The sequence below is a fragment of the Salmo trutta genome, chromosome 2 (genome assembly GCF_901001165.1).
Source record: "Salmo trutta chromosome 2, fSalTru1.1, whole genome shotgun sequence".
Lineage (NCBI taxonomy): Eukaryota > Metazoa > Chordata > Actinopteri > Salmoniformes > Salmonidae > Salmo > Salmo trutta.
In genome coordinates, this window is record NC_042958.1 from 54,865,895 (window position 1) to 54,893,785 (window position 27,891).

The window sequence follows — 27,891 nt, forward strand, 5'->3', positions numbered from 1 at the left end:
CAGATCCCCTAATGGAGTAGCGCATTTTCTCTAGCTTGAGATGTTGCATAACTTCCTTTATCCAATGGTTAAAAGTAGGAGGAAACCGATCCTTCCACTTAAATAGTATAAGACGTCTAGCTAGAAGACTAGTACATGCCAGTATGTTGCCCATAGAATTGTTTAGAGGGGCCTCCTGTGGTGCCACTCCAAGTAATGAAAAAAAAGCAGAAGGTTTATAGGCCTCTCCACTACATTAGAAAATGTCTCAAAAAAGGATATCCAGAAATCTGTCACTTTTGTCCAAAACGTGCAATAAAGTAGCAGGAGCCTGCTTACGTCGGTCACACGTGGGATCTATTTCTGATCTAATCTTGGATAATTTTGCCTTTGACCAATGCAGCCAATTAACGTTTTTTTTAAAAATCTCTCTTAGACAAATAGATGAAGAATGTATTCTCTGAAGCATATTCTGCCAAATTTCATCTGAAGATGCTCACCTAAATCCTCTTCCCATTGATTTTTAAGAGATTATCAAATGCTTTTTTAAATATATATTTTTGATACTTACAGGGGTCACAAAATTCCAAATCAAATAGCTAAATGATCGTTGGTATGACCTTCTTAAAACAATTCCATATGTTAGCTTAGTAAAAACCCAGCCCCGGGCCCTTAGATCTTATAGAACCATGAGGAAACTTGTAGGAAATGTTAGAAACATTGTTTCTGTCATGACTTCCGCCGAAGTCGGGTCCTCTCCTTGTTCGGGCGGCGCTCGGCGGTCAGCGTCGCCGGTCTTCTAGCCATCATCAATCCACTTTTCATTTTCCATGTGTTTTGTCTTGTTTTTCCTCACACCTGGTTTCAATTCCCTCAATTACTTGTTGTGTATTTAACCCTCTGTTCCCCCCATGTCTTTGTGTGGCATTGTTTATTGTAGTGCTTGTGCACGTTCCCCGTGAGCGCACGACGGGTTATGTTTGTGCCCATTTATCTTGTTGTTCTGGATGCCGTTGGTTTTGCTTAATTAATCTCCGGTTATTACCCAGTTCTGCTCTCCTGCGCCTGACTTCCACCACGGTAAAGGAAGTGCTGCGGTTCCTAGGGTTTGCCAATTACTACCGGAGGTTTATCCGGGGTTTTGGTCAGGTAACAGCTCCCATTACCTCACTGCTGAAGGGGGGCCTGGTACGTTTGCAGTGGTCGGCTGAGGCGGACAGGGCTTTTGGTCACCTGAGGGCTCTGTTTACCTCGGCTCCCGTGCTGGCCCATCCGGATCCCTCTTTGGCATTCATAATGGAGGTGGACACGTCCGAGGCTGGGATAGGAGCCGTGCTATCTCAGCGCTCGGGTACGCCACCGAAGCTCCGCCCCTGTGCCTTCTTCTCGACGAAGCTCAGCCCGGCGGAGTGAAACTACGTGGGGGACCGGGAGCTGTTGGATGTCGTCAAGGCTCTGAAGACATTGGCTTGAGGGGGACTGACCACCGCAATCTGGAGTACAGACTGAACCCTCGCCAGGCAAGGTGGGCCATGTTTTTCACCCGTTTTGTTTTTTCCCTTTCCTACAGACCAGGTTCCCAAAATGTGAAAGCACACGCACTGTCCCGACTGTATGACACAGAGGAGCGGCCAATGGATCCACCTCCCATACTCCCGGCCTCCTGCCTGGTGGCACCGGTAGTGTGGGAACTGGACGCGGACATTGAGCAGGCGTTACGTGCAGAGCCTGCTCCCCTCCAGTGTCCCGCTGGGCGTCTGTACGTTACGTCTGCTGTCCGTGACCGGTTGATCTATTGGGCCCACACGTCACCCTCCTCTGGTTATCCTGGGATTGGTCGGACGGTGCGCTGTTTGGTTGGGAAGTACTGGTGGCCTACCTTGGCCAAGGACGTGAGGGTTTATGTTTCCTCCTGCTCGGTGTCTGCCCAGTGTAAGGCTCCTAGGCACCTGCCCAGAGGGAAGCTACACCTCTTACCCATTCCACAGCGGCCTTGGTCGCACCTGTCGGTGGATTTTCTTACTGACCTCCCCCCTCACAGGGAAACACCACGATCCTGGTCGTTGTGGATCGGTTCTCTAAGTCCTGCCGTCTCCTCCCTCTGCCCGGTCTCCCTACGGCCCTACAGACTGCGGAGGCCTTGTTTACACACGTCTTCCGGCACTACGGGGTGCCTGAGGATATAGTGTCCGATTGAGGTCCCCAGTTCACTTCGAGGGTCTGGAAGGCGTTCATGGAACGTCTGGGGGTCTCGATCAGCCTTACCTCTGGGTTTCATCCCGAGAGTAATGGGCAGGTGGAGAGAGTGAACCAGGATGTGGGCAGGTTTCTGCGGTCGTATTGCCCAGATTGGCCGGGGGAGTGGGCAGCGTTCGTGCCCTGGGCCGAGATGGCTCAGAACTCGCTCCGCCACTCCTCCACTAACCTCTCCCCCTTCCAGTGCATACTGGGGTACCAGCCTGTTCTGGCGCCTTGGCATCAGAGTCAGACCGAGGCTCCTGCGGTGGACGACTGGTTCAGGCGCGCGGAGGAGACATGGGACGCCGCCCATGTTTACTTCCAGCGGGCCGTGCTGCGCCAGAAAGCCAGCGCAGACCGTCACCGCAGTGAGGCCCCGGTGTTTGCACCGGGGGACTGTGTCTGGCTCTCGACCCGGAACGTGCCCCTCCGCCTGCCCTGCCGGAAGCTGGGTCCGCGCTTTGTGAGGCCATTTAAAGTCCTGAAGAGAGTGAACGAGGTTTGTTATAGGTTACAGCTTCCCCCTGATTACCGTATTAACCCCTCGTTCCATGTGTCTTTCCTCAGGCCGGAGGACAGGTGCTGGGTTCCGGTGGAGGACGTGTTGGACCCTTCAATGCTGCAGGAGTTCCACCGTCTCCGTCCGGATCGCACTGCGCCTCGCCCTCCGGGTCATCCCGGAGGTCGAAGTAGACGCACTGCCGGAGCCGCGCATCTGGGGGGTACTTTCACGACTTCTACCGAACTTCTCCTTGTTCGGTTATTACCCAGTTCTGCTCTCCTGCGCCTGACTTCTCTGCCGCCAATTCCGTACAGTTTCTTAACATTCTCTGGACTATTTGAGAACATTCTCAATGTCAAATCAGTTGGCAAACATTCCTAGAACATTACCAAAATTGAAATTAAATGTCACCATGTTTGAACGTTTAGTAAATGTTCTGTTAAGTAATGAAATACCAAGAAAATAACATATTTTTTGTCAAGTTCCTTAAATGTGCTGACAATGTTCCAAGCCAAGCCAAGCAACTAACCTGCACCATTCCTAGAAAGCTGTGGGAAGGTTGTATGCAAAATAACCATACGACAACCACACTTTCACCAAGCTCTAAAAAACATATGGTTCTCAGAACAAAATGTGCTAGCTGGGTTGGCCCTATTCACAGTTAGTGCCAAATGCTTGTCCTCTGACGACATTTGTCGGAAATTTGTGAGGAATTAACACCTCTATATAATGTTTTATAGAGAAAATCCGGAATTCAGACAGCTGGTTTCCATTAGTCCCTTCTGCAAAGACATACAGTATGTGATTAGATTATTGGGAGTGTTCTCTCCCAGTGTAACCGGCGTCGTAAGGATTAGACCAAGGTGCAGTGGGAACGTGTATACTCATCTTCTTTATTAAATCAAAAGAAGGAAAAACAAACAAATCATGTATACAAAACGAGCGGAGTGTTGTGAGCAGAGCGGAGCGGAGTGGAGTGTTGGCACAGGGCGAACTGGGCTGTGCAGAGGCCTGATGGTTGCCGTGCGTAGAGCAGGCGTAGGGTAGCCTGGGCCTAGGAGGCGCACTGGTGGCCAGATGCGATGCGCAGGCATCCTCCTTCCAGGCTGGATGCCCACTCTAGAACGGTACTTGCGAGGAGCTGGGATCACTCGCACCAGACTGTGCGTGCGCATGGGCGAGATCGTGCGCACTTCCACATACACCGGTGCTCTCGTCTCCACACGCTCCCCATAATAAGCACGGGGAGTTGGCTCAGGTCTACTGCCTGCCCTAGCCAATCTCCCCGTGTGCCTCCCCCAAAAAACTTTCTTGAGGGTGCTTCTCGTACTTGCCCATCGGCGCGTATAATGCCTCATAATGACCCCGCTCTTCCTTGGCTGCCTCTAGCTCCTCCTTAGGGCGTTTGTACTCCCCAGCCTGGTGCCATGGTCCTGCCCCGTCCAGGATCTCCTCCCATGTCCATGATTCCACATAGTCCACATAGTTCCTCTGCTGCTCCGTCCTCCGCTGCTTGGTTTGTTTGTGGTGGGTAGTTCTGTCACGGGCATCGTAAGGATTGGACCAAGGTGCAGCGGGAACGTGTATACTCATCTTCTTTATTAAATCAAAAGAAGGAGAAAACAAACAAATCACGTATACAAAACAACGAACGACACTAAACAGTCCTGTCAGGTGCACAGACACAAAACAGGAAACAACTACCCACAAAACCCATAGAAAAAACACCCCTCTTAAATAAGACCTTCAATTAGAAGCAACGAGGAGCAGCTGATTCCAATTGAAGGTCAACCCCATTAACTAAACATAGAAATAGAAAGACTAGAACTAACATAGAAATAAACTAACAAGAACATAGACCAACAAACCCCGAAACACTCTAAACAAACACCCCTCTTACATAGGAACATAGCCCAACAAACCCCGAACCACATAAAACAAACACCCCCTGCCACGTCCTAACCAAACTACAATAACAAATAACCCCTTTACTGATCAGGACGTGACACCCAGCATATTGGTCTAATTTTTCTCATTCAGTAAATAAAACCAATAAATTGGTCCTTTCAAGTGTTATGTAGTTGATGTTTTCTTGATGTTTTTCTTGTTTTTCACTGCCTTATCATTGCTATATTTGCATCTTAGGTGTGTGTTTGTGTACAGTTGTGTAAATATCTACAGCTGAAGTCAGAAGTTTACATACACTTAGGTTGGAGTCATTAAAACTTGTTTTACAACCACTCCACAAATTTCTTGTTAACAAACTATAGTTTTGGCAAGTCGGTTAGGACATCTACTTTGTGCATGACACAAGTAATTTTTCCAACACTTGTTTACAGACAGATTATTTCACTTATAACTCACTGTATCACAATTCCAGTGGGTCAGAAGTTTACACTAAGTTGACCTTGCCTTTGGAAAAAAGCTTGGAAAATTCCAGAAAACGATGTCATGGCTTTAGAAGCTTCTTATAGGCTAATAGACATAATTTGAGTCAATTGGAGGTGTACCTGTGGAGGTATTTCAAGGCTTACCTTCAAACTCAGTGTCTCTGCTTGACATCATGGGAAAATCAAAAGAAATCAGCAAAGACCTAAAAAAAAAATTGTAGACCTCCACAAGTCTGGTTCATCCTTGGGAGCAATTTCTAAACGCCAGAAGGTACTACGTTCATCTGTACAAACAATAGTACGCAAGTACAGCCGTTATGCCTGTCAGGAATAATGACCATCGTTATGTTTGGAGAAAAAAGGGGGGAAGCTTGCAAGCCGAAGAACACCATCCCAACCGTGAAGCACGGGGGTGGCAGCATCATGTTTTTGGGGTGCTTAGCTGCAGGAGGGACTGGTGCACTTCACAAAATAGATGGCATCATGAGGCAGGAAAATTATGTGGATATATTAAGGCAACATCTCAAGACATCAGTCAGGAAGTTAAAGCTTGGTCGCAAATGAGTCTTCCAAATGGACATTGACCCCAAGCATACTTCCAAAGTTGTGGCAAAATGGCTTAGGGACAACAAAGTCAAGGTATTGGAGTGGCCTGACCTCAATAGAAAATGTGTGGGCAGAACTGAAAAAGCGTGCGCGAGCAAGGAGGCCTGCAAACCTGACTCAGTTACACCAGCTCTGTCAGGAGGAATGGGCCAAAATTCACCCAACTTATTGTGGGAACCTTGTGGAAGGCTACCCGAAACGTTTGACCCAAGTTAAACAATTTAAAGGCATTGCTACCAAATACTAATTGAGTGTATGTAAACTTCTGACCCACTGGGAATGTGATGAAAGAAATAAAAGCTGAAATAAATCATTCTCTCTACTATTATTCTGACATTTCACATTCTTAAAATAAAGTAGTGATCCTAACTGACCTAAGACAGGGAATTTTTACAAGGATTAAATGTCAGGAATTGTGAAAAACTGAGTTTAAATGTATTTGGCTAAGATGTATGTAAACTTCCGACTTCAACTGTATGTAATCTGATTACTTCAGAAGTACAGTAGTTGTAGCATGTGCCTCTTCTTGCATGGACCAGGAAGTGGTAAGAGTGGGAAAGACAAGTTATACAGCCGACCTGGCAGCAGCAACTCCAGCAGAGACAAACAGAATGGGAAGAAACCCGCAGGCCCCCTGGTCCTTCAACTCTCTGTGAAAGAAGCCACCGTCACCAAAGAGGGTAGCTACAAGAATCATACACCCATGACATACATCCAAGACAAATTTCCTCTCAGGGACAAATAAGTAAATCCTAATTTCAATTGACAAACAGTACATTTGGTTCAATCACAGTTCATGTACCCATATTGCTCATACAGTATACTCACGGCTGATGAATGAAATGAATAGTCAGACTATTAACCCTGTGGTTTCCCCCAGCCCTCTCCTTTGCCCTCAGGACTCTCTATAACCCAGAGGCATGTCCTGAACACTGGGGAGAGGGGGTGCTCTCTACCGCCGCCCTGCTGGGCCTGCCACACCTTTTCCAGAGGTGAGCCGGACTACCACACCACACTAATAGTTCTGGAGAACCCATAGGAGAGCATATTTGTAACACTAACACACCTGATTGAACTAATCAAGTGCTTGATGAGTAGTTGAATCTGACATGCTAGTGCTGGGTTAGAACAAGTACGTGCACCCCTGTGGGTCACCAAGTTCCATGTTTGAACGTCGCTACGCAACACTGTCCAGCAACACCGTTGGGAGGATCACTGCGTTGTAAAACAATGCTGTGGCGTGCAAAAACAGGCCATCACTCAGCCAAAACTGGTTAATCCTCTTTTCAACAAAAACAAGGTCAAGGAGGAACAGGAATTAACTTTTCCCTGCTTGTATACATGTATGTCACATTGGATAACTTATGATACTATGATGCCTCCAGAATACACGCCCATCTCTTGTGGGACCTAATTTGGCCCAGTGGAAGTGGTTGATTCATGTCCATGAAACTGGGTGGGGATGGATTTGAATGAGATGAATCCATGTCGACATTGGCCTTATTTCCTCAGCTTGTCCTGAATGTATTGTAAGCTTGAAATCACCAACACCCTTACAAGAGTCGCACCCGGTCACTTAGTCACCCTGAGTGCCCACATAAAAAACCACTACAGTTTACAATAGAATACTACAGTACTTACTATAGAATTCTGTAGTAAACTGTAGTATACTGTAGAGTACTATACTACACACTAGTATCCCTTGTTCAGTACTTACTATTGAATTTTGTAGTATACTGTAGAATACTATTGTAAATACTACAGTATTATCCACAAAAAAACACAGAAATTTCAGCAAAAACACTATAGTCCACAAAACAATTTTTTTACCATAGTAAATACTACAGTATTTAACTGGCATATAAACATTCCCCTCCCCCGTATCCCAATTTGTGCCACCCGTAAGTTTGAAACCTATATGCCAAGTATAGACCATATATTGTGTTTCTTATAGCAAACTGTAAACACTACAGTAAAGTCCACAAAAACACTACAGTATTCCTACCACAGTATACACTATATTATGTTTTCATGTGGGTGTATCGTAAATAAAGCAGAAGTTTATTATGAGTTGACAGACAATATGTGTGTGATTGACAGGTGCCTAACAGAGATGATAAATAAAATCAGCTCCTCCACTGTGTGTGTCTTTCATCGTGTGTCTTGCAAGGTAAGCTGCACTAGCTGCTAGTGTGTGAAGTAGTACTAAAAGTTACTGCTCGAAAATATACAGTAGGGGGAGCCAAATCACCTCAAACACATAAATGCACTGCTGTCTGAATATGTCCATCCACGTTTGTCTATGTTGTTGTCTGTATGTGACGTTTTGCATGATGGTATATGTTTGTGTGTGTGTGTGTGTGTGTGTGTGTGTGTGTGTGTGTGTGTGTGTGTGTGTGTGTGTGTGTGTGTGTGTGTGTGTGTGTGTGTGTGTGTGTGTGTGTGTGTGTGTGTTTGCCTATTTTTCCGTGTGGTTCAGTTCAAGGAGACCAGTCTTCAGAGAGCGTGTGAGCGATGGTTGGAGCTTTACCTGGTGACTGAGTTGACATGTTTCATCTACCTGAGAGACTTACCCTTTGAACTCCTCCACAAGACCCTACGCTCACCCAGGTAGCTGCTAGAGTAAGGTCCAACTTAAACAACACCCTATTCTAGTCATAACTCACAATGTTGGTTTTCTATCGCCTTCTCCAGGGTCTTTGCTGCATGTGAGTACCAGCTCCTGAAGACAGTGCTATACTGGGTATTCCTACAGTTCAACCCTGCGGCTCAGATCCTTCCCTCCCATAGGTTCATTATGACCTTCTTCTCCAGGTACTGATCACACAGGGCTCAAGGTGGTAGTCATCAGGCGTAAGTTTAATTGTATGTGGTTCAAGTGGAGGGAATTCGTAGGCTACTGTCCATCAGTGGCATGTTAGGCCTGTTTGTTTGAACATTGACTCTGGTAGACATGTAACTACACTGCCCCACAAGCTTATCTCTCGTTATTTATCTCTCTCACGCTCTCTCACTCTCTTACTCCAGTTGGCCAAGGGCTGGCGTCTTCTTGGAACAGCCTGTGGGACAGAGGTTCACCGTTCTCTTCCGGGCCCTTCGCTTACATGGCATCACTCAACGTGAGTGACAACACCAAGTCCATCGACCTTCCACAGCTCGATGACATAACACTAAAACCTAGAAAACATCAAGTCTGTTTTGCTATTGTTACGTTTATTTGTTAAGTTTGTGCATTAATTCATGTTCACAAGGCCTTTCATAGTACAATGTGTTCATCATTACTATGTCGCAATGGTGTAAGGGGAAGGACTCTAAACTAAAGCCAGACCTGTTGGCCGCGGCCTCGGTATGTGACTACATCACTCCGGCACCCGTGTCCGAACCATCATGCAGCTGGAGACACATAAAATGTGTTGCTGCGGGTGCCAGAAGACCAGCGGTCCATAGGAGAGCAGCCAGTTTAAAAAACAGTTTGATATTAAAGAACCACGCAACGTGACTCTAACCAGTAGGATTCTGATAAGCAGAACTGATCAAATCATACACAGTACACACCCTGGGCCAAGTGGGCATGCTCCCAGGCAAATCACACGTTTTCATCCTTTGCTTAGATTCCTGGAATCTGATTCATTCTGAAACTGCAGATGTCTTTTTGTTTTTATTGACTTGAGGAACTGAATGTATTCGTTAACATTAAATGCATCTCAGACCAGTTGCAATAGATTATCATTGGTGGGTTATGATTATGTTTAGGTAATAACTGTTTTCACGTAGTTACTTTTGAATTGTTAGGAATTCATGTGTGTGAGAGTGAAAGGGTAAATGTGAGTGATATTTTGTCCAGTGAGTGTTTGCTTGATGGTGAACCCTAACCTTTGACCCCCTCTAGGAGCCCATCTAGAGGAGATGCAGCAGATCCATGTCTTTCCTCAGTCCTGGCTGCTCCTCATCTTCTCCAAGCACTACTACACTGTGAGTTCATGTAGACAGGCACACCTAAGAATATAAGAGGATCATTGGTCAAACATACGTTTGACAATCTGCTCCTGGACGTAGCCCTCTTTCTCCCTCGTTCGCTCCTATCCCAGCTCCACAGTGGAGGAGACATGCAAATAACAGATTTCTCCCAACAAGCAGTGCGCTTCGGCATGGTCATTGAGAGGGTAAGCTATCTCACTTAACTCTGTAACTCGGCAAAATGGTACAAGGTGAAAAGGAATCAGTTGTGTAAGTCATTGGCGCTATTGTCTTGGTGTCGTCCTACAGGAGCCTCAATACTGCACGCGAACCATTGGACTGTATGGCTTCTACTTCCTACTTAAAGCAGCCAGCATGGGGGAGCTGGACTCACATGGCTTCTCTCTGCAGGTCAGGGTGCATCAACACTGCATCTCAAATCGGGACGTTTGCTCTTGAGTACCTATGGCACGGTTCAGAGGAGGCTGGTGGGAGGAGCTATAGGAGGATGGGCTCATTGTAAAGACTGGAATGGAATGAATTAAACGGAATGGAAACCACGTTTGACTCCGTTCCATTAATTCCATTCCAGCCATTACAATGATCCTGTCACGCTTGTGTGTAGTGGGTGAGGAATCAAATGCAGGAAGCTGCGATGCAGGGTAGTGGCTTTAATAAGCACAACGGAAAAAATACAAGCCTTCCCAAACACAGCGATCAAAGCGCACAACAAAACAAGGTGCCCCAAACACAGGGGGACAAAACACTGTTGGTGCAAACACACGCACTACTGAAAATTACAAAAATCAGAGTGTCACCAAGCAAGCAAACAGAGAAACACAATCACGTACAAAAAACCATACATCCTACGCTAACCTAAATAACCCCCCCACTAATGACTAACCCAAAACAGGTGCGTGCCTACCTAGACCTAACCAAACGAAAGTGAAACAAAACAAGGATCGATGGCAGCTAGTAGTTCGGCGACGACGACCGCCGAGCCCCGCCCGGCCGAGGAGGGGCGCCACCATCCGTCACAGTCGTGACAGTACTCCCCCCCTGACGCGCGGCTCCCGCAGCGCGCCGTCGCCGACCTCGAGGACGCCCCGGAGGTCGAGGCGCAGGGCGATCCGGATGGAGGCTGTGGAACTCCCGGGTGAGCGCTGGGTCCAGTATGTCCTCCACCGGTACCCAGCACCTCTCCTCCGGGCCGTACCCCTCCCAGTCCACGAGGTACTGCAGGCCCCTCGCCCGGCGTCTGGAGTCCAAGATGGATCGAACTGTGTACGCCGGGGCCCCCCCGATGTCCAGGGGGGGTGGAGGGACCTCCCGTACCTCATTTTCCTGCAGCGGACCAGCTACCACCGGCCTGAGGAGAGACACATGAAACGAGGGGTTAATACGATAATAAGAAGGAAGTTGTAATCTGTAACACACCTCGTTTATTCTCCTCAGGACTTTAAATGGCCCCACAAACCGCGGACCCAGCTTCCGGCAGGGCAGGCGGAGGGGCAGGTTCCGGGTCGAGAGCCAGACTCTCTCCCCTGGGGTGAACACGGGGGCCTCGCTGCGGTGCCGGTCAGCGCTCGCTTTCTGTCGCTCCCTGGCTCGTCCCAGGGATTCCTGCACAGCGTTCCAGGTCTCCCTTGAGCGCTGCACCCATTCCTCCACCGCAGGAGCCTCCGTCTGGCTCTGATGCCATGGCCCCAGGACCGGCTGATAACCCAACACACATTTGAATGGTGACATGTTGGTGGAGGAGTGGCGCAAAGAGTTCTGAGCCATTTCGGCCCATGGCACGAACCTTGCCCACTCCCCTGGCCGGTCCTGGCAATAGGACCGCAGGAACCTGCCCACTTCCTGGTTTACCCTTTCCACCTGCCCATTACTTTCGGGGTGAAACCCCGAGGTCAGACTGACCGAAACCCCCAGCCGCTCCATAAACGCCCGCCACACTCGGGACGTGAACTGGGGGCCTCGATCTGAGACGATATCCTCGGGCACCCCGTAGTGCCGGAAGACGTGGGTGAATAAGGCTTCCGCGGTCTGCAGGGCCGTAGGAAGACCGGGTAACGGAATCAGACGGCAGGACTTAGAAAACCGGTCCACAACGACCAGGATTGTAGTGTTGCCCTGAGACGGCGGGAGATCGGTCAAGAAATCCACTGCCAGGTGGGACCATGGTCGTTGTGGAACCGGGAGGGGTTGTAATTTCCCTCTAGGCAGGTGCCTGGGAGCCTTACTCTGAGCGCACACCGAACAGGAGGAGACATAGTGCCTCACGTCCTTCACCAAGGTGGGCCACCAGTATCTCCCACTAAGACCACGCACTGTCCGCTCAACCCCTGGGTGACCCGCGGAGGGAAGCGTGTGAGCCCACCGAATCAGCCGATCGCGAACACCGAGCGGAACGTACTTACGACCCACTGGACACTGCGGAGGAGTAGGCTCCGTCCGTAACGCCCGCTCGATGTCCGCGTCCACCTCCCAGACCACCGGTGCCACCAGGCAGGAGGCTGGAAGGATAGGCGTGGGCTCGGTGGACCGTTCCTCGGCGTCATGGAGACGAGACAGTGCGTCGGCCTTAGTGTTCCGGGAACCTGGGATATACGAGATGTTAAACCGAAATCTCGTAAAGAACATCGCCCACCTGGCTTGACGCGGGTTCAGTCTCCTCGCCGCCCGGATGTACTCCAGATTGCGGTGGTCAGTCCAGATGAGAAAAGGGTGGCGCGCCCCCTCAAGCCAATGTCTCCACACCTTCAGGGCTCTGACCACAGCCAACAGCTCCCTGTCCCCCACATCATAGTTACGCTCCGCCGGACTCAACTTCCTAGAGAAGAAGGCGCAGGGGCGGAGCTTGGGGGGGGTGCCCGAGCGCTGGGACAGCACGGCTCCTACCCCAGCCTCGGACGCGTCCACCTCCACTATGAAGGGCAAAGAGGGGTCCGGGTGCGCCAGCACCGGGGCGTCGGTGAACAAAACCTTCAGACGACTAAAAGCCCTGTCCGCCTCCGCGGACCACTGCAACCGCACCGGGCCCCCCTTCAACAGTGAGGTAATGGGAGCCGCCACCTGCCCAAAGCCCCGGATAAACCTCCGGTAGTAATTGGCAAATCCCAAAAACCGCTGCACCTCCTTCACCGTGGTGGGAGTCGGCCAATTACGCACGGCTGAGACGCGGTCACATTCCATCACTACCCCTGATGAGGAAATGCGATACCCCAAGAAAGAGACGGCTGGTTTGGAAAACTCACATTTCTCAGCCTTGACGTATAGGTCATGCTCCACCAGTCGCCCAAGCACTTTACGCACCAGAGACACATGCTCGGCGCGTGTAGCGGAGTAGACCAGAATGTCATCGATGTACACCACTACACCCTGACCGAGCAGGTCCCGGAGAATCTCGTCCACAAAAGATTGAAAGACTGCGGGAGCATTCTTTAACCCATACGGCATGACGAGGTACTCATAATGGCCAGATGTGGTACTAAATGCAGTTTTCCACTCGTCCCCTCCTCGGATACGCACCAGATTATATGCGCTCCTGAGATCCAATTTCGTGAAGAAGCGCGCCCCGTGAAATGACTCCATCGCCGAGGCGATGAGAGGTAGTGGGTAACTGAAACCCACTGTGATGGCATTTAGACCTCTATAGTCAATGCACGGGCGCAAACCTCCCTCCTTCTTCTTCACGAAAAAGAAGCTCGAGGAGACGGGTGAGTGAGATGGCCGAATGTATCCCTGCCTCAAGGATTCAGTGACGTATGTCTCCATAGCCGCTGTCTCCTCCTGAGACAGGGGATAAACGTGACTACGAGGGAGGGCAGCGCCCACCTGGAGGTTTATCGCACAGTCTCCTCGTCGATGAGGTGGTAATTGGGTCGCCTTCGTTTTACTGAAGGCGATAGCCAAATCGGCATATTCTGAGGGAATGTGCACGGTGGAGACTTGGTCTGGACTCTCCACCGTAGTCGCACCGATGGAAACTCCTATGCACCTGCCCGAGCACTCATTTGACCACCCCTTAAGAGCCCTCTGTCCCCACGAAATCTTAGGGTTGTGATTGGCTAGCCAGGGAATCCCTAGAACCACTGGAAACGCTGGGGAATCGATGAGGAAAAGACTAATCTGCTCCTCATGACCCCCCCGCATTACCATGACCAGAGGTACAGTGACCTCCCTGACCAGCCCCGACCCTAGTGGTCGACTGTCTAGGGCGTGTATGGGGAAGGGTTGGTCCAACTGGACCAAGGGAATCCCTAACCTAGCCGCGACCCCACGGTCCATAAAACTCCCTGCTGCGCCTGAATCGACTAGCGCCTTAAACCGGGAGTGAGGGGAGAAACAAGGGAAAGACACTGACACATACATGTGACGTACAGGGGGCTCTGGGTGAGGCTGGTGCTGACTCACCTGAGGTGTCAAAGGAGCGCTCTGCCTGCCGTCTGGACTCCTAGGGGAGTCTCCCCAGCACCGGTCCACAGTGTGCCCTCTGCGACCACATGAGGTGCAGGAGCGACCCCCCCCCCTCCAGTCTTCCTGGCTGCTGCCCCCCCTATCTCCATAGGCGTGGGAGCAGGAGGGCTGGAGGGTGGAATGAGCAGGGCCCGGGTCGGACGTCCGCGGGCGGCCAGCAGATTGTCCAGTCGGATGGACAGATCCACCAGTTGGTCCAGTGTGTGAGTCGTGTCCCGACAGGCTAATTCCCGGCGGACGTCCTCCCTCAAACTACAACGGTAGTGGTCTATAAGGGCCCTCTCATTCCACCCTGCTCCCGCGGCCAGGGTCCGGAACTCGAGAGCGAAATCCTGCGCGCTCCTCGTCTCCTGCCTCAGGTGAAACAGCCGCTCACCCGCCGCTCTCCCCTCCGGGGGATGATCGAATACTGCCCGAAAGCGGCGGGTGAACTCTGGGTAGTTGTCCCTGGCTGAGTCCGGACTGTCCCACACGGCGTTTGCCCATTCCAGGGCCTTACCCGTGAGACAGGAGACGAGGACGCTGACGCTCTCCTCCCCCGAGGGAGGGGGACGAACGGTCGCCAGGTATAACTCCAGCTGGAGTAAGAAGCCCTTACACCCAGCGGCCGTTCCATCATACTCCCTGGGGGGGGCGAGCTTCACCCCACTGGTACTGGGAGCTGTGGGTGCTGGGGGGGGCGCAGGCTGTTGGACTGCCGCGTTCGAGGGGCCGAGAGCGCGTCGGTCCCAGCTCTCCAGGCGCGCCAACACCTGATCCATGGCGTTACCCAGCCGGTGGAGCAGGGTAGAGTGTTGATCCACGGTTTCCTCCATGGACAGGGCTGGCGCTGAAGCTCCTGCTGACTCCATTACGTTTTTGGTACGTGATTTCTGTCACGCTTGTGTGTAGTGGGTGAGGAATCAAATGCAGGAAGCTGCGATGCAGGGTAGTGGCTTTAATAAGCACAACGGAAAAAATACAAGCCTTCCCAAACACAGCGATCAAAGCGCACAACAAAACAAGGTGCCCCAAACACAGGGGGACAAAACACTGTTGGTGCAAACACACGCACTACTGAAAATTACAAAAATCAGAGTGTCACCAAGCAAGCAAACAGAGAAACACAATCACGTACAAAAAACCATACATCCTACGCTAACCTAAATAACCCCCCCACTAATGACTAACCCAAAACAGGTGCGTGCCTACCTAGACCTAACCAAACGAAAGTGAAACAAAACAAGGATCGATGGCAGCTAGTAGTTCGGCGACGACGACCGCCGAGCCCCGCCCGGCCGAGGAGGGGCGCCACCATCCGTCACAGTCGTGACAGATCCCATCCTCCTGTAGCTCATCCCACCAGCCTCCTCTGGCAGGGTTATAAGTAATAACCAGCAGATAAATTACACCAGTAAACACTGCAGAGACTGACGGGTGAATGGCTGTGTGCCTGTGTATCCACTGCAGAGACTGAGACACTGGGACCCTGCCATGTCTGTGCAGGCGTGTGAGAGGCATCCTTTCAGTATGATGACAGAGCGGGCCTTGTCCTATCAGATCAACGTGCAGGCCCATGTGCACGGCCAGTGGCAGGAGTTCAACAGTGGTCCCATCAACCAGGAGTTTGGCCTGACCAAGCGCACCTGCAAGAGCCAGGTATGGAAGGATGAGGACTGATTGATGCAGGAACAGGGAGGAGGGAATCGGTGGCTGGGTGATTTCAGGACAGGAGATAGGCTCTAGTACTTTAATGATATGAGAATTGCAATGTTGTGATTTTTCACATTCGTTGGATACAAGTAAATTGCCATTTCTGGGTGGAAAATGCAGCTTAAACAAAGAAACTTCACGAGGTTTGACTTGGATACTAGCTAACAGGGCATTGTATTTCTGTTGTATTTAGAAGGGTCTACTATCTGAACTGATGTACCTCTTCCTTCTGTGTGCAGGTGTTTAAAGTGAGGGGCCTCAGCTTGCCCATCTTCGTGACCTTCGCCCTGGCCTTCCCTGCAGTCTGATCCCCTGCCAGACAGTCTCCATGGTGCTCGTTATCACACGTAAACATCACACTTCCTGTCTGATTAAAAGTATCCAGGAGGACTTGTCTTAGTGGGGTAGCCTTGATAGAAAAGAAGAAAGCCACTTCAGAGACGATCTATTAGGCACGCAGCCTGTTTTAACCCAAACCAAGCTCAACGCTCTGCCCGTTGACCAAATCAGGTAAAATAGTAGTAGTCTGGGACACTTGCTTCTTCCACTGAGACAGGTCATGGTCTGTCGAGGTACAAGGGACACAATTATAGTAATATGATTCATGCACTTTCACATCACTTGGCAGTATGAGCTGTGTCCCAAATGGGGCAGCAGGTAGCCCAGTGGTTAGAGCGTTGGACTAGTAACCGAAAGGTTGCAAGATTGAATCCCCGAGCTGACAAGGTAAAAATCGGTCATTCTGCCCCTGAACAAGGCAGTTAACCCATTGTTCTTAGGCAGTCATTGAAAATAAGAATTTGTTCTTAACTGACTTGCCTAGTTAAATAAAGGTAAAATAATTTTTTAAAAATTAAATGGCACCCTATTCCCTATACAGTTCGACCTGGGTCCTATGGGTCCTGGTCAAAAGTAGTGCACTATAAAGTGAATGGGGTGCCACTTGGGATGCAGCCTGTGCCAGCTGTAATGCATCCTAACCACAAGGGGTGTGGCAAACCCTGTCCTGGAAGAGAGCTCTTTGAAGGAAGTTGTTGGCCTGTAGGATGTCTGGAGGCTTTATAATTGTTGCTCCTTGTGGTTCAGGTCTCTACTCAACCAGGAAGCAGAGTAATGAGTCTCTCTCTGTCCAAAAAATGCTGACTGTCAGTGGGCAATATTCTGACCAATGGAGGTACTGTAGGGTCATGTACAGCTGAGAAAACACATGTAGAGTTGCCCAGGAAAGCAGAGGTTTATTGGTGAACTCTTTAGTGAATGATAAACATGGTTTGTATTTACAGTACACCTACTCATTCAAGGGTTTTTCTTATTTTTTACTATTTTCTACATTGTAGAATACTAGTGAAGACATCAAAACTATGGAATAACACATATGGAATCATGTAGTAACCAAAAAAGTGTTAAACAAATAAAAATATATTTTATATTTGAGATTCTTCAAAGTAGCCACCCTTTACCTTGATGACAGTTTTGCACACTCTTGGCATTATCTCAACCAACTTCATGAGGTTATCACCTGGAATGCATTTCAATTAACAGGTGTGCCTTGTTAAAAGTTAATTTGTGGAATTTCTTTCCTTAATGCATTTGAGCCAGTTGTGTTGTGACAAGGTAGGGGTGGTGGGGTGGTGTACAGACGATATTATGGCGAAAACAGCTCAAATAAACAAAGAGAAATGACAGTCCATCATTACTTTAAGACATGAAGGTCAGTCAATCCGGAAAATTTCAAGAACTTTGAAAGTTTCTTCAAGTGCAGTCACAAAAACCATCAAGTGCTATGATGAAACTGGCTCTGATGAGGACCGCCACAGGAAAGGAAGACCCAGAGTTACCGCTGCAGAGGATAAGTTCATTAGAGTTAACTACACCTCAGTAATTGCAACCCAAATAAATGCTTCTCAGAGTTCAAGTAACAGACACATCTCAACATCAACTGTTCAGAGGAGACTGCGTGAATCATGCCTTCATGGTCGAATTGCTGCAAAGAAACCACTACTAAAGGACACCAATAATAAGAAGAGACTTGCTTGGGCCAAGAAACACGAGCAATTGACGTTAGACCGGTGGAAATCTGTCCTTTGGTCTGATGAGTCCAAATTTGAGATTTTTGCTTCTAACCGCTGTGTCTTAATGAGACGCAGAGTAGGTGAACGGATGATCTCTGCATGTGTGGTTCCCACCCTGAAACATGGCAGAGGAGGTGTGATGGTGTGGGGGTGGTTTGCTGGTGACTCTGCCAGTGATTTATTTAGAATTCAAGGCACACTTAACCAGCATGGCTACCACATTATTCTGCAGCGATACACCATCCCATCTGGTTTGCGCTTAGTGGGACTATCACTTTTTTTTCAAGTGGACAATGACTCAACACACCTCTAGGCTGTGTAAGGACTATTTGACCAAGAAGGAGAGTGATGGAGTGCTGCATCAGATTACCTGTCCTCCACAATCACCCGACCTCAACCCAATTAAGATGGTTTGGGATGAGTTGGACCACAGAGTGAAGGAAAAGCAGCCAACAAGTGCTCAGCATATGTGGGAACTCCTTCAAGACTGTTGGAAAAGCATTCTTTATGAAGCTGGTTGAGAGAATGCCAAGAGTGTGCAAAGTTGTCATCAAGGCAAAGGGTGGCTACTTTGAAGAATCTCAAATATAAAATATATTTTGATTTGTTTAACACTTTTTTGAATACTACATGATTCCATCTGTTATTTCATAGTTTTGATGTCTTCGCTATTATTCGTTTTATTTTTTTATTTAACCTTTATTTAACTAGGCAAGTCAGTTAAGAAAAAGTGGGGACTCCCACTGAAAAACCCTTGAATGAGTAGGTGTGTCCAAACTTTTGACTGGTATTGTATATACACCTGGCAGGAGCACATGCTGTGATTGGCTGTTTGTAAGATGTAAAGTTTTACACTGTCAGCAGGTCCTTAGCAGAGCCTGCCAAGACTCCAAATCTCTAATTTCTGTATTAGTATGAGTGATGCCAGTTCAACTAAAATGCGACACGTACGTCTCAATTCCAAATGCTTGTTTGATTCATTTACGAAACGTAAGCAGGAATGGCAAATTGCACCATTCATAAAACACTTATTGTTAAGCTGCCCACTGCCCTAAACTTTATATTGCTCAAAATAGAGTACATAACCTCAGGCCCTTCAGCTCACCCACTCAGGAAATACAGTATGTTCCATGCATGGCTATTGTTTTCAAGAGCGCTCCAATTGGATGGGGAAAAGCATGGTTTCTCTGTAGTTGATGTTTTTTCACATGGGCAGACTGCCCTGAAGGAAGCAAGAGTTCAATCCAGTAGCTCCTATCGTGGACCATCCCATCCCCAGCTCAGCACTGAGTAGTTGTTTCAGACCGGACCATTGCCGATTCAGAAGTGGTTACTCTGCTGCTCCATTCTGCCTAAGGCTGTGCAAAATTTCCTCCACCCACTTTGTGGCTCTGGTAACCAACAACCCCACATGAACAAATACGATAGTTTACTATGGTATAAATACTGTAGTATTACTATATTTATATACTGTAGTGCTCACTGTAGTGTTTTTGCAGACATGACTGTAGTATGCTGTAGTATTTACTATAGTGTTTGTGTTTTATTATCTTTGATATGGAAATGGGGTCTTTCTCCTTGAGGAAACCTACCAGACAAATACAAAAATAGCAAATTGTCCATAACCAGTAGGTAGGTCTGGAGTCTGAACAGAGAGTTTAGCACTTCTGGTCCTTTCAATAATCTTTAGGAAGAAAAAAAATCCAGTATTGTCTATACTTGGCATGTATGTTTCTCATTCATGGGTGGCAGGAATTGGGGGAGGGGGAGGGGAATGGGTGGGGTACATGCAAATTAAATTCTGTAGCATTACTATAATAAAAAACTGTAGTGTTTTGGCGGAAACTGTAGGGTTTTTGCAGACATTTCTGTAAAAACACTACAGTTTTTTCTTTTTTTTGTGGATAATACTGTAGTATTTACTATAGCATTCTACAAAATGATATAGTAAGTACTACACATGATTGAGGAATACTATAGTGTGAAGTATAGTTTTTTTTACAGTATACTATGGTTTACTACAGAATTTGATAGAATTCTATAGTACGTACTATAGTATTTTATAGAAAACTGTAGTATCTCTCAACTCTCAACTCCTGTGAAACACCCATCATGTCAGGAATGGATGCTGTGCATAATTTACTCACCACTTAGGTGAGTTAATTGCCATAGAAGAACTGGTGTCTGCAGTCTTGTCCTCAAATCACAAGGGACTGTTTAAGCAATGGCTCAAAAAACACATTTCATCTACAGTATATCCAGATCTCTTCTTTTGAACCTATGATCTCCATTTTAGGTTAGAGAGACTAGAAATGCACTGTAGTGGAAATGCAGTGCACAGCTCCCACAGTGAGTGTGAGTGGGTACGAGAGGGTTGTAGGTCACACTGTCTGCCCGTTTTAGCATGAGTGTGCATTTTGCTCACATCGTTAAACTCTCTTAAACTCACATCTTCACAAAGACCCGACTGTCTAAACGCGGAAATGCTCTCCATCCAAGAGCAACTCACTGCACATTAAGGACCAGTTGAGGGCTAGGAAGTTCCCCTGTGAAATGTAAAATGGTAAACCAGATGTTGTTTTCTTTTTTTGCATTCATCCAGTCCCAGGTTCCACCCTAATTAGTGACAATAGAGAGGGATATATGGCACATATTTCCATCAAAGTGCATGTCCTCAACTGTCAGGAAAGTGTTGATCAGGAAATAACTGGGGTACTCTGGCCAAGGATCAAAGCATTGGATCTCTTGCAGGCATCTCTTGCAGGCATCCTCTTCTACTGGGAGGCTATGTGAAAGAGTTTATTTAGAGAGGATATAAGAGCCTTTAATAGGTTTGAATTCTGCTGGCAAAGGACCTTAGTGGCTTTTCAGGGAACATAATAGAATAGAAGGGATCAGAATGGAGTAGAGTAGAATAGAATAGAAGCCAGTAGAATATAATAAAATAGAAGGGATCAGAATGGATTAGAAGTCAACAGAATAGAATAGAAGGGATCAGAATGGAGTAGAATAGAATGGATCAGAAATAGAGTAGAATAGAATAGAAGTCAACAGAATAGAATGTAAAGGATCAGAAATGGAGTAGAATAGAATAGAAGTCAACAGAATAGAATAGAATATACCAAATAGGCAAAAGTATGATAGGTTTGAATGAATCTGTTCCATTAGGTTTGAAATACAGTATATGCCATTCAACAGACACTTTTTATCCAAAGCGACTTACAGTTGAACTAAAGCAGTTGAATACAATTGAATAATGTGGCCTCATAGAGGTTGGCCTGCTGCATACAAATATTAATACTACTCCTACCATAATTCTTTGCGGCACCCAAAAAAATTGTAATCGTTCTGCTCCACGCCCCTACCCTCTACCTAAGCATTGGGATATGTAGGAAATATCCGTGGAGAGATGGGCTGAAACTCCTTTCGGTTCATCCAAAAAGATCTCTCAAGCGGCCTATAGGATTTCCGAAAGCACATAAATATGTAAGTATTCACAAATGTTCTTTATTGTGGGATCATTCGATGTTGGGATACAATGTAGATTGGTATGCGCATGTAGCGCGCGCGAGGGAGTATGAACGCAGCCTGAATGTAAATATTTATAGCCACTTTTCCAGTAGCTGACTTCAGTCGATCATACACAGTATCAAGACATGTATCAGCAGAATATATCTTTAGAATTGAAGTTACTTCATAAATTATCATGTTACTGTTGCACTCTTGTTTATTGAATGATATAAATCGATGTGTTGCTCGTCATATCAGGAAAGTATTATGGTTTTGTGGAATGCTGAACTATCCTCAGTCTGTTATTGTTACAATCTGCTATATAACAGTAGACTATACATCCTACTAATTCACAAACAACACGTTCATGCGCTGTAGCCTAGGCTATTTAGGCTACTGTTCTTACAGTATGATCTGTGTTAGCTTATCTGATATCAATACCAGCCAGCCATACCTCAACCTGTATCAATATGCCAGATTCTTGCCCTTTTAAATGTCAATTGGTAGATTCGTTTCTCATAACAAGAGTTTGATTAAATATAATGAGCTCCAGATGTTTCACTTGTGTAATAGCATGGTTAGGCCTATTAAAGCTAATACTATTATATTAAACATACAGGTAACTGCCAAAATAAAGGAAACACCAACATAAAGTGTCTTAATAGGGCTTTGGGCCACCATGAGACGCCAGAACAGCTTCAGTGCACCTTGGCATAGATTCTACAAGTGTCTGGAACTCTATTGGAGGGGTGAGACACCCTTCTTCCTCGAGAAATTCCATAATTTGAGTGTTTTGTTGATGGTGGTGGAAAATGCTGTCTCAGGCGCCACTCCGAAATCTCCCTTAAGTGTTCAATTGGGTTAAGATCTGGTGACTGAGACACACACATGCACACACTCTTTAAAACCCCCTATGCTCCTTTGAGACCCCTCTTTCAAAGTCACTGAGACCTCTTATAGCCATGGTAGCCAGAATAATGGACAACTGGGAAATGTTATACATTATAATTTTTTATTTTTGTATAATTTTTTTTTATACAGGGTGGGTCACCATTGAGGCCAGGGTCTCATTAACAAGGGAGCCTAATGAACATGACCCTAAACATTATGGGATGTTAATTTCTTAATTAACTCAGGAACCACGACTGTGTGGAAGCACCTGCTTTAAATATACTTGGTATCCCTCATTTACTCAAGTGTTTCCTTTATTTTGTCAGTTACCTGTACATGTGATGTTTTTCTAGGTGATTGGCCTTTATTGGTTATGGTGACACCAACCACCCACTCATACAACGGGTTCACATTCAAGGATGTGTTATTTCCCTTTCCCGTCACTGAATACAATCATTGGCTTAGTTGACTGTATAGGAAGACTTACTACTACTGCTGGCTTTGGAAGGTTTGAATTACCTCTAGGTGCTCTCGGGGCAGTGTGCTATGTAGGCCTTTATAAAGGGATGCAAATTCTGTGGTTTTCATTGCACCCAGCTCCATACAATGGCAGAGAATGTTAATCCGTTTCAGGTGATAGAGGATGGCTACCCACAAGCCTTCTCATTGGTTGATTACACACATTGTATGAATGTGTTTGTTTTTTTTACTCTCCTTCTTCATGCCTAGCAACTCGCCGTTTAATGTCTCCTATTTGTCAGAATGATGAGATGGTCTTTAAAATGTATGACATCTATTTCCCTATTGCTGTCTTGTTGTCATACAGTTCAGAGTCAGACCCATGTTTGTTTTGCCTAAACTCCAAACCCCCACACCCTCTCCCCATGTTTATAATGTCAATATGGGGGGTGCTACTTTTGACCAAACCCTATAGTGCATCATGGGAAATAAGATGTAATTTGAGACAGGATTGCTGTCAGATAATATTGTTTAAGATCACATTAGATTAGATCACATTAAATTAGTTCACACATTTTGCAGTCCATAGACTAGTGTTTTTGCGGACCTAACTGTAGTATACTATAGTATTCACTGTAGTGTTTTGCGGACATGAGTGTAGTACACTGTAGTATTCAATATAAGGTTTTTGCGGACATGACTGTAGTATACTGCAGTATTCACTAGTGTTTTTGAGGGGATGAATGAGGTATGCTATAGTATTCACTGTAGTATTTTTGCGGACATGACTGTAGTATACTGCAGTATTCACTTGTGTTTTTGAGGGGATGAATGTAGTATGCTATAGTATTCACTGTAGTGTTTTTGCGGACATGACTGTAGTATACAGTAGTATTATTATTTTCTGGTCCACAGATGCCACTGCTTGTCCTGCTTGTCTTTGTACCAGCAGTACACAACTAGCTAGGCCTAAACAGCAATGTAATCTCTTCAACATTAGAAGCCTCCTCCTCGGCCAGAGGTGTGAGGATTAGGTTAGCCTCAGCAGAATTCAGCTGCATAGCGTGCCGTCTGTATGTAATTAACTACCAGTGTAGAATTGAACAGTATTAGAGCAGATTTCCTTTTTCCTCTTTCTACTCTGTAACGGTATTTGGGGCAACCTCTCTCACAAGGAGCCAATGTGTTCAGCTCAAAAGACAAGACTTGAGCATTCTGTTGTTTGTCTCAATTCAGCAGTTTTTCATTTGAGATTTTGGGTGAATTAGCATTTATTTGATTCCGAATTGTTCAATTGTTTGTTATATTTTAAAGGCGGTTCCAGTTGATCTGGAAATACAAATCTTGAGGCACTATTCAGAGCAGAGGTGTCTTCTTCTAGACGCCAAACATGCACAATGCTATAATATAGTAGACGCACCACTGTTATGGTTTGGGGATTTCAGTTATTCAAACAGTCACTGTGTGTTTTTTGGCCAAAGAAATGAGCAACATACTAGTGCAGGTATGAAGTGAGAGGAAATGGAATTTGGCCGAAACACACTCTTCACTTCCTTCAGTGTTGCATTGATTGGCCCTGAGCTTATAGTATATACTGTAATTCATAAACCACACCTTTTATTGCACTGTAATTCCTTTTACCATGTACTGTCCCTATCAGTGACAAGCCAAAGTAAGCATGTGACAATGTAGGAGTGTGTGTGTTGATAGGTATTGGTTACAGAGCGGTTGGAAACAAGGACATGAGGAAACAAGGACATGAGTAAAAGTTCAGTGTGTGTGTGTGTGTGAGTGCCGTGTACGTGTGCTGTGGGTGCGTGCGTGTGTATGGTCGACTATGAAAATGTGGAAGGTCATCTCAGCCACATATTCAGGTTCTCTCTTTTCTTTTTCGCTCTGTTTTCTGGTCCTAAAAATAATACCAAAAGCCCAATCCCCTGGAGGGCATGTGTTCAGGCAACCATGAGATTTGGGAGGCTAGGACTGAGTCACAGCTGTACACACACACACACACACACACAAACACAAACAGACAGACAGACAGACAGACAGACAGACAGACAGACAGACAGACAGACAGACAGACAGACAGACAGACAGACAGACAGACAGACAGACAGACAGACAGACAGACAGACAGACAGACAGACAGACAGACAGACAGACGGAGAGAGGAGGGAAGCAGATGGAGAGAGGGAAGAAGTGAGCTAGCCCTCTGAGTGTATTGCCAAGGGATTCCAGTGAATGGTCCATTAACACCCGAGCTGTAATAGATCTGTGCTGTTAGCATTCATCCCCATATCCAGAGACCCAGTCAAGGAGCATCATGTCACGACCGAATGGATCCAGGGAGTGGTTTCATGGTTTCACGTATCTGTCCAAAAGCCTCAGATGACCTGTCTTCTTGACACACTAACACCGCAGAAATGTCTGGAGAATGAGAACGACTGAGCTCTGGTCAGTTCCATGTGAAGTAGCCATGAGCACCAACATGGGAAGTTCATAGGAGCATATCTAATTGGGTGTCAAATGAAAGCTAAGAATTTATTTTGAGGAAATGAAGCCATAGATACATTCTTCAACCATTATACATCTTAAAAATGAGGCATAATTAATGAGTTTGATTTCTGGTTGAACAGATGGAAAGGGGTGAGAACAAATGTGAACGATGATGGTCAGTGATTAAGATGAGTCTAGCGACTTGCAGGTGCCGAGGCCCAGCGTGAGGGCTCAATCCCGATTTATGGCATTGTCTGGATGGCAGACCATATGATGGATATCATAAAAGTTAAACACAACCTTATCCGTAGCTGTCTCAGAGGCGGGAGGCTCCCATAGAACCCTGGGAGCACGGACACCGCCGGGGGTGTGAAGACACATTAAAACTTGAGTCGACAAAATTAATGTTGCTGTGTGAATTAAATTGTCATGTTTGGGTTGTTTCAAGAGTTCATAAAGTGCTATGGATTTATTTTTGCAGAGTTACTGTGATACTCTGCCCATCAGACAGTGGCAGTGGTGGAAAAAGTACTCAAATGTCATACTTGACTAAAAGTTAAGATATCTTAATAAAAATGAAAGTCACCCAGTGAAATACTACTTGACTAAAAGTCTAAAAGTATCTGGTTTTAAATGTACATAAGTATAGTGGCGGAAAAAGTATCAAGCGTCATACTAGAGTAAAAGTAAATGGTAATCAAATTCCTTATATTAAGCAAACCAGATGGCAATATTGTTTTATTTATTTTCATTAACGGACAGACGGGGCACACTCCAATACGCACACATAATTTACAAAAGTAGGTGTGTGAATTGTGAATTGGACCATAATTCTATCCTGCCTGAGCATTCGAAATGTAACGAGTACTTTTAGGTGTCAGGGAAAATGTATGGAAGTAAAAAGTACATTATTTTCTTTAGGAATGTAGTGGAGTAAAAGTAAAAGTTGTCAAAAATATAAATAATAAAGTATAGTAGATACCACAAAAAAAACTACTTAAGTAGTACTTTAAAGTATTTTTACTTAAGTACTTCACACCACTGGATGGCAGTCAGTTCAATTGGAGAGTGACAGAGATGTGCGCCCCTATCATTCAGATAAGAGTTCTGTTTATTGTTTTGGCCTAGCATAGTGATGATAATTAGACGATGGGAGATACTGAGATTTGGCGCTCTGGAAAATAAAAGATTGGTGGAAACTTGTTCTTGGAGTCATTCTAAACCAATCTCCAGGTGTAGCGTTCCGTTACACTACTGTAAGTCGCTCTGGATAAGAGCGTCTGCTAAATGACTAAAGAATATTTTGAATATTTAGTATTCTTTTGACATTGAAGACTTCTGGTATGCCATTGTATTCTTATTGCATAACTGTAATAAATTGGATTACTTTTAAATGGATACGAATGGCAGTCCTGATATTTCTGAGTAATATTCCTTGAATTATTATTTGATGTATGATCTAATGGTAAAAATACTACACATAGCATACATGCTCGGCCTCTAACTGTGCAGCTCTAAGCTGAGGTTAACTCAATCATTTAATGCTGGGACATTGATCGCAAGATATTAGCTCTTTGTCTCTCAGCCTGTTAATATTAGGGTTATCTTGGACACATGTAACTTATAGTATTCCGAGTGGTGACGCAAGTCTCTCTACCTTGACTAGAACCATCGGATTCGCTTATGGGCCTATAGCATTCACATGATAATGGAGTCAGATTGAATATTATATTATGGTCTTATTGCTCCTACACTAATCTGTCATTATCAGACAGAGTGGATTTTCACTCTTTTACAGGGGCCTTAGAAAACATTGATCACAAAAAGTCATAAAAGGTATTAGAAATACATCAAAACACAATAATGTGGAAGTAAAGAACCCTGCCAACTAATATCAATACTTATTTTTAGTTTTGGAGAAATGTTTTGGAATATGGGTTGGAATAATACATTATAGCCTTTCTCTTGCATTTCGAAGATGATGGTACAAAAAAATACAAAAGAACAGGTTTTTTTTCTTTGTATTATCTTTTACCAGATCTATTGTGTTACATTCTACTACATTCCTTTCACATTTCCACAAACTTCAAAGTGTTTCCTTTCAGATGGTACCAAGAATATGCATATCCTTGCTTCAGGGCCTGAGCTACAGGCAGTTAGATTTGGGTATGACATTTTAGGCGAAAATTGAAAAAAAGGGGCGGATCCTTAAAGCTGCAGTTGGCCCAGAACAAAGAGGCACGTCTTACTCTTCATTGTAATCAGAGGGTAAATATCAATAATATGCATGCCAGTCTCTCTTGGTTAAGAGTTGAGAAAGGACTGCATCACTTCTTGTTTGTATTAGAAACATGAACGTGTTGGAAATTCCAAATAGTTTGCATAGTCAACTTACACACAGCACTGACACACACACTTACCCCACCAGACATGCCACCAGGGGTGTTTTTCACAGTCCCCAGGTCTAGAACAAATTCAAGGAAACGTATAATATTATAAAGAGCCATGGATCTCCCTTTCATCTCATATTACGCAAGTGAACAGCAAACCTGGTTGCAAAAAACAAATAAAGCAACACCTCACGGCACAATGCCTCTCCCCCATGTGACCTACTTGT

At 46.0% G+C, this 27,891-nt stretch overlaps 3 protein-coding genes across 6 annotated transcripts in view; all 3 read left to right on the plus strand.

Moving 5' to 3' along the window:
- Window positions 1-6,754, plus strand: part of LOC115163218 (uncharacterized) — a 12,680-nt gene extending 5,926 nt beyond the window's left edge. Inside the window, exons 7-8 of the mRNA XM_029714918.1 lie at window positions 6,255-6,395; window positions 6,615-6,754. Coding sequence (XP_029570778.1) covers window positions 6,255-6,395; window positions 6,615-6,754 — 281 coding nt within the window. The remainder of the gene's footprint in view (window positions 1-6,254; window positions 6,396-6,614) is intronic.
- Window positions 6,755-7,819: 1,065 nt separating this feature from the next.
- On the plus strand, window positions 7,820-16,226 carry btbd16 (BTB (POZ) domain containing 16). Its single transcript, XM_029690500.1, has 9 exons — window positions 7,820-7,885; window positions 8,195-8,325; window positions 8,410-8,529; window positions 8,743-8,834; window positions 9,605-9,687; window positions 9,804-9,878; window positions 9,982-10,083; window positions 15,601-15,789; window positions 16,083-16,226. The coding sequence occupies exons 1-9, from the start codon at window positions 7,829-7,831 to the stop codon at window positions 16,149-16,151; spliced, it is 918 nt and encodes a 305-aa protein (XP_029546360.1). The 5' UTR covers window positions 7,820-7,828; the 3' UTR covers window positions 16,152-16,226.
- Window positions 16,227-21,254: 5,028 nt separating this feature from the next.
- Window positions 21,255-27,891, plus strand: part of plekha1b (pleckstrin homology domain containing, family A (phosphoinositide binding specific) member 1b) — a 39,860-nt gene continuing 33,223 nt past the window's right edge. For all 4 annotated transcript variants that reach the window (XM_029705893.1, XM_029705901.1, XM_029705886.1 and 1 more), the window contains exon 1: window positions 21,255-21,401. The gene's annotated coding sequence lies outside the window, so the exon portion shown is untranslated. The remainder of the gene's footprint in view (window positions 21,402-27,891) is intronic.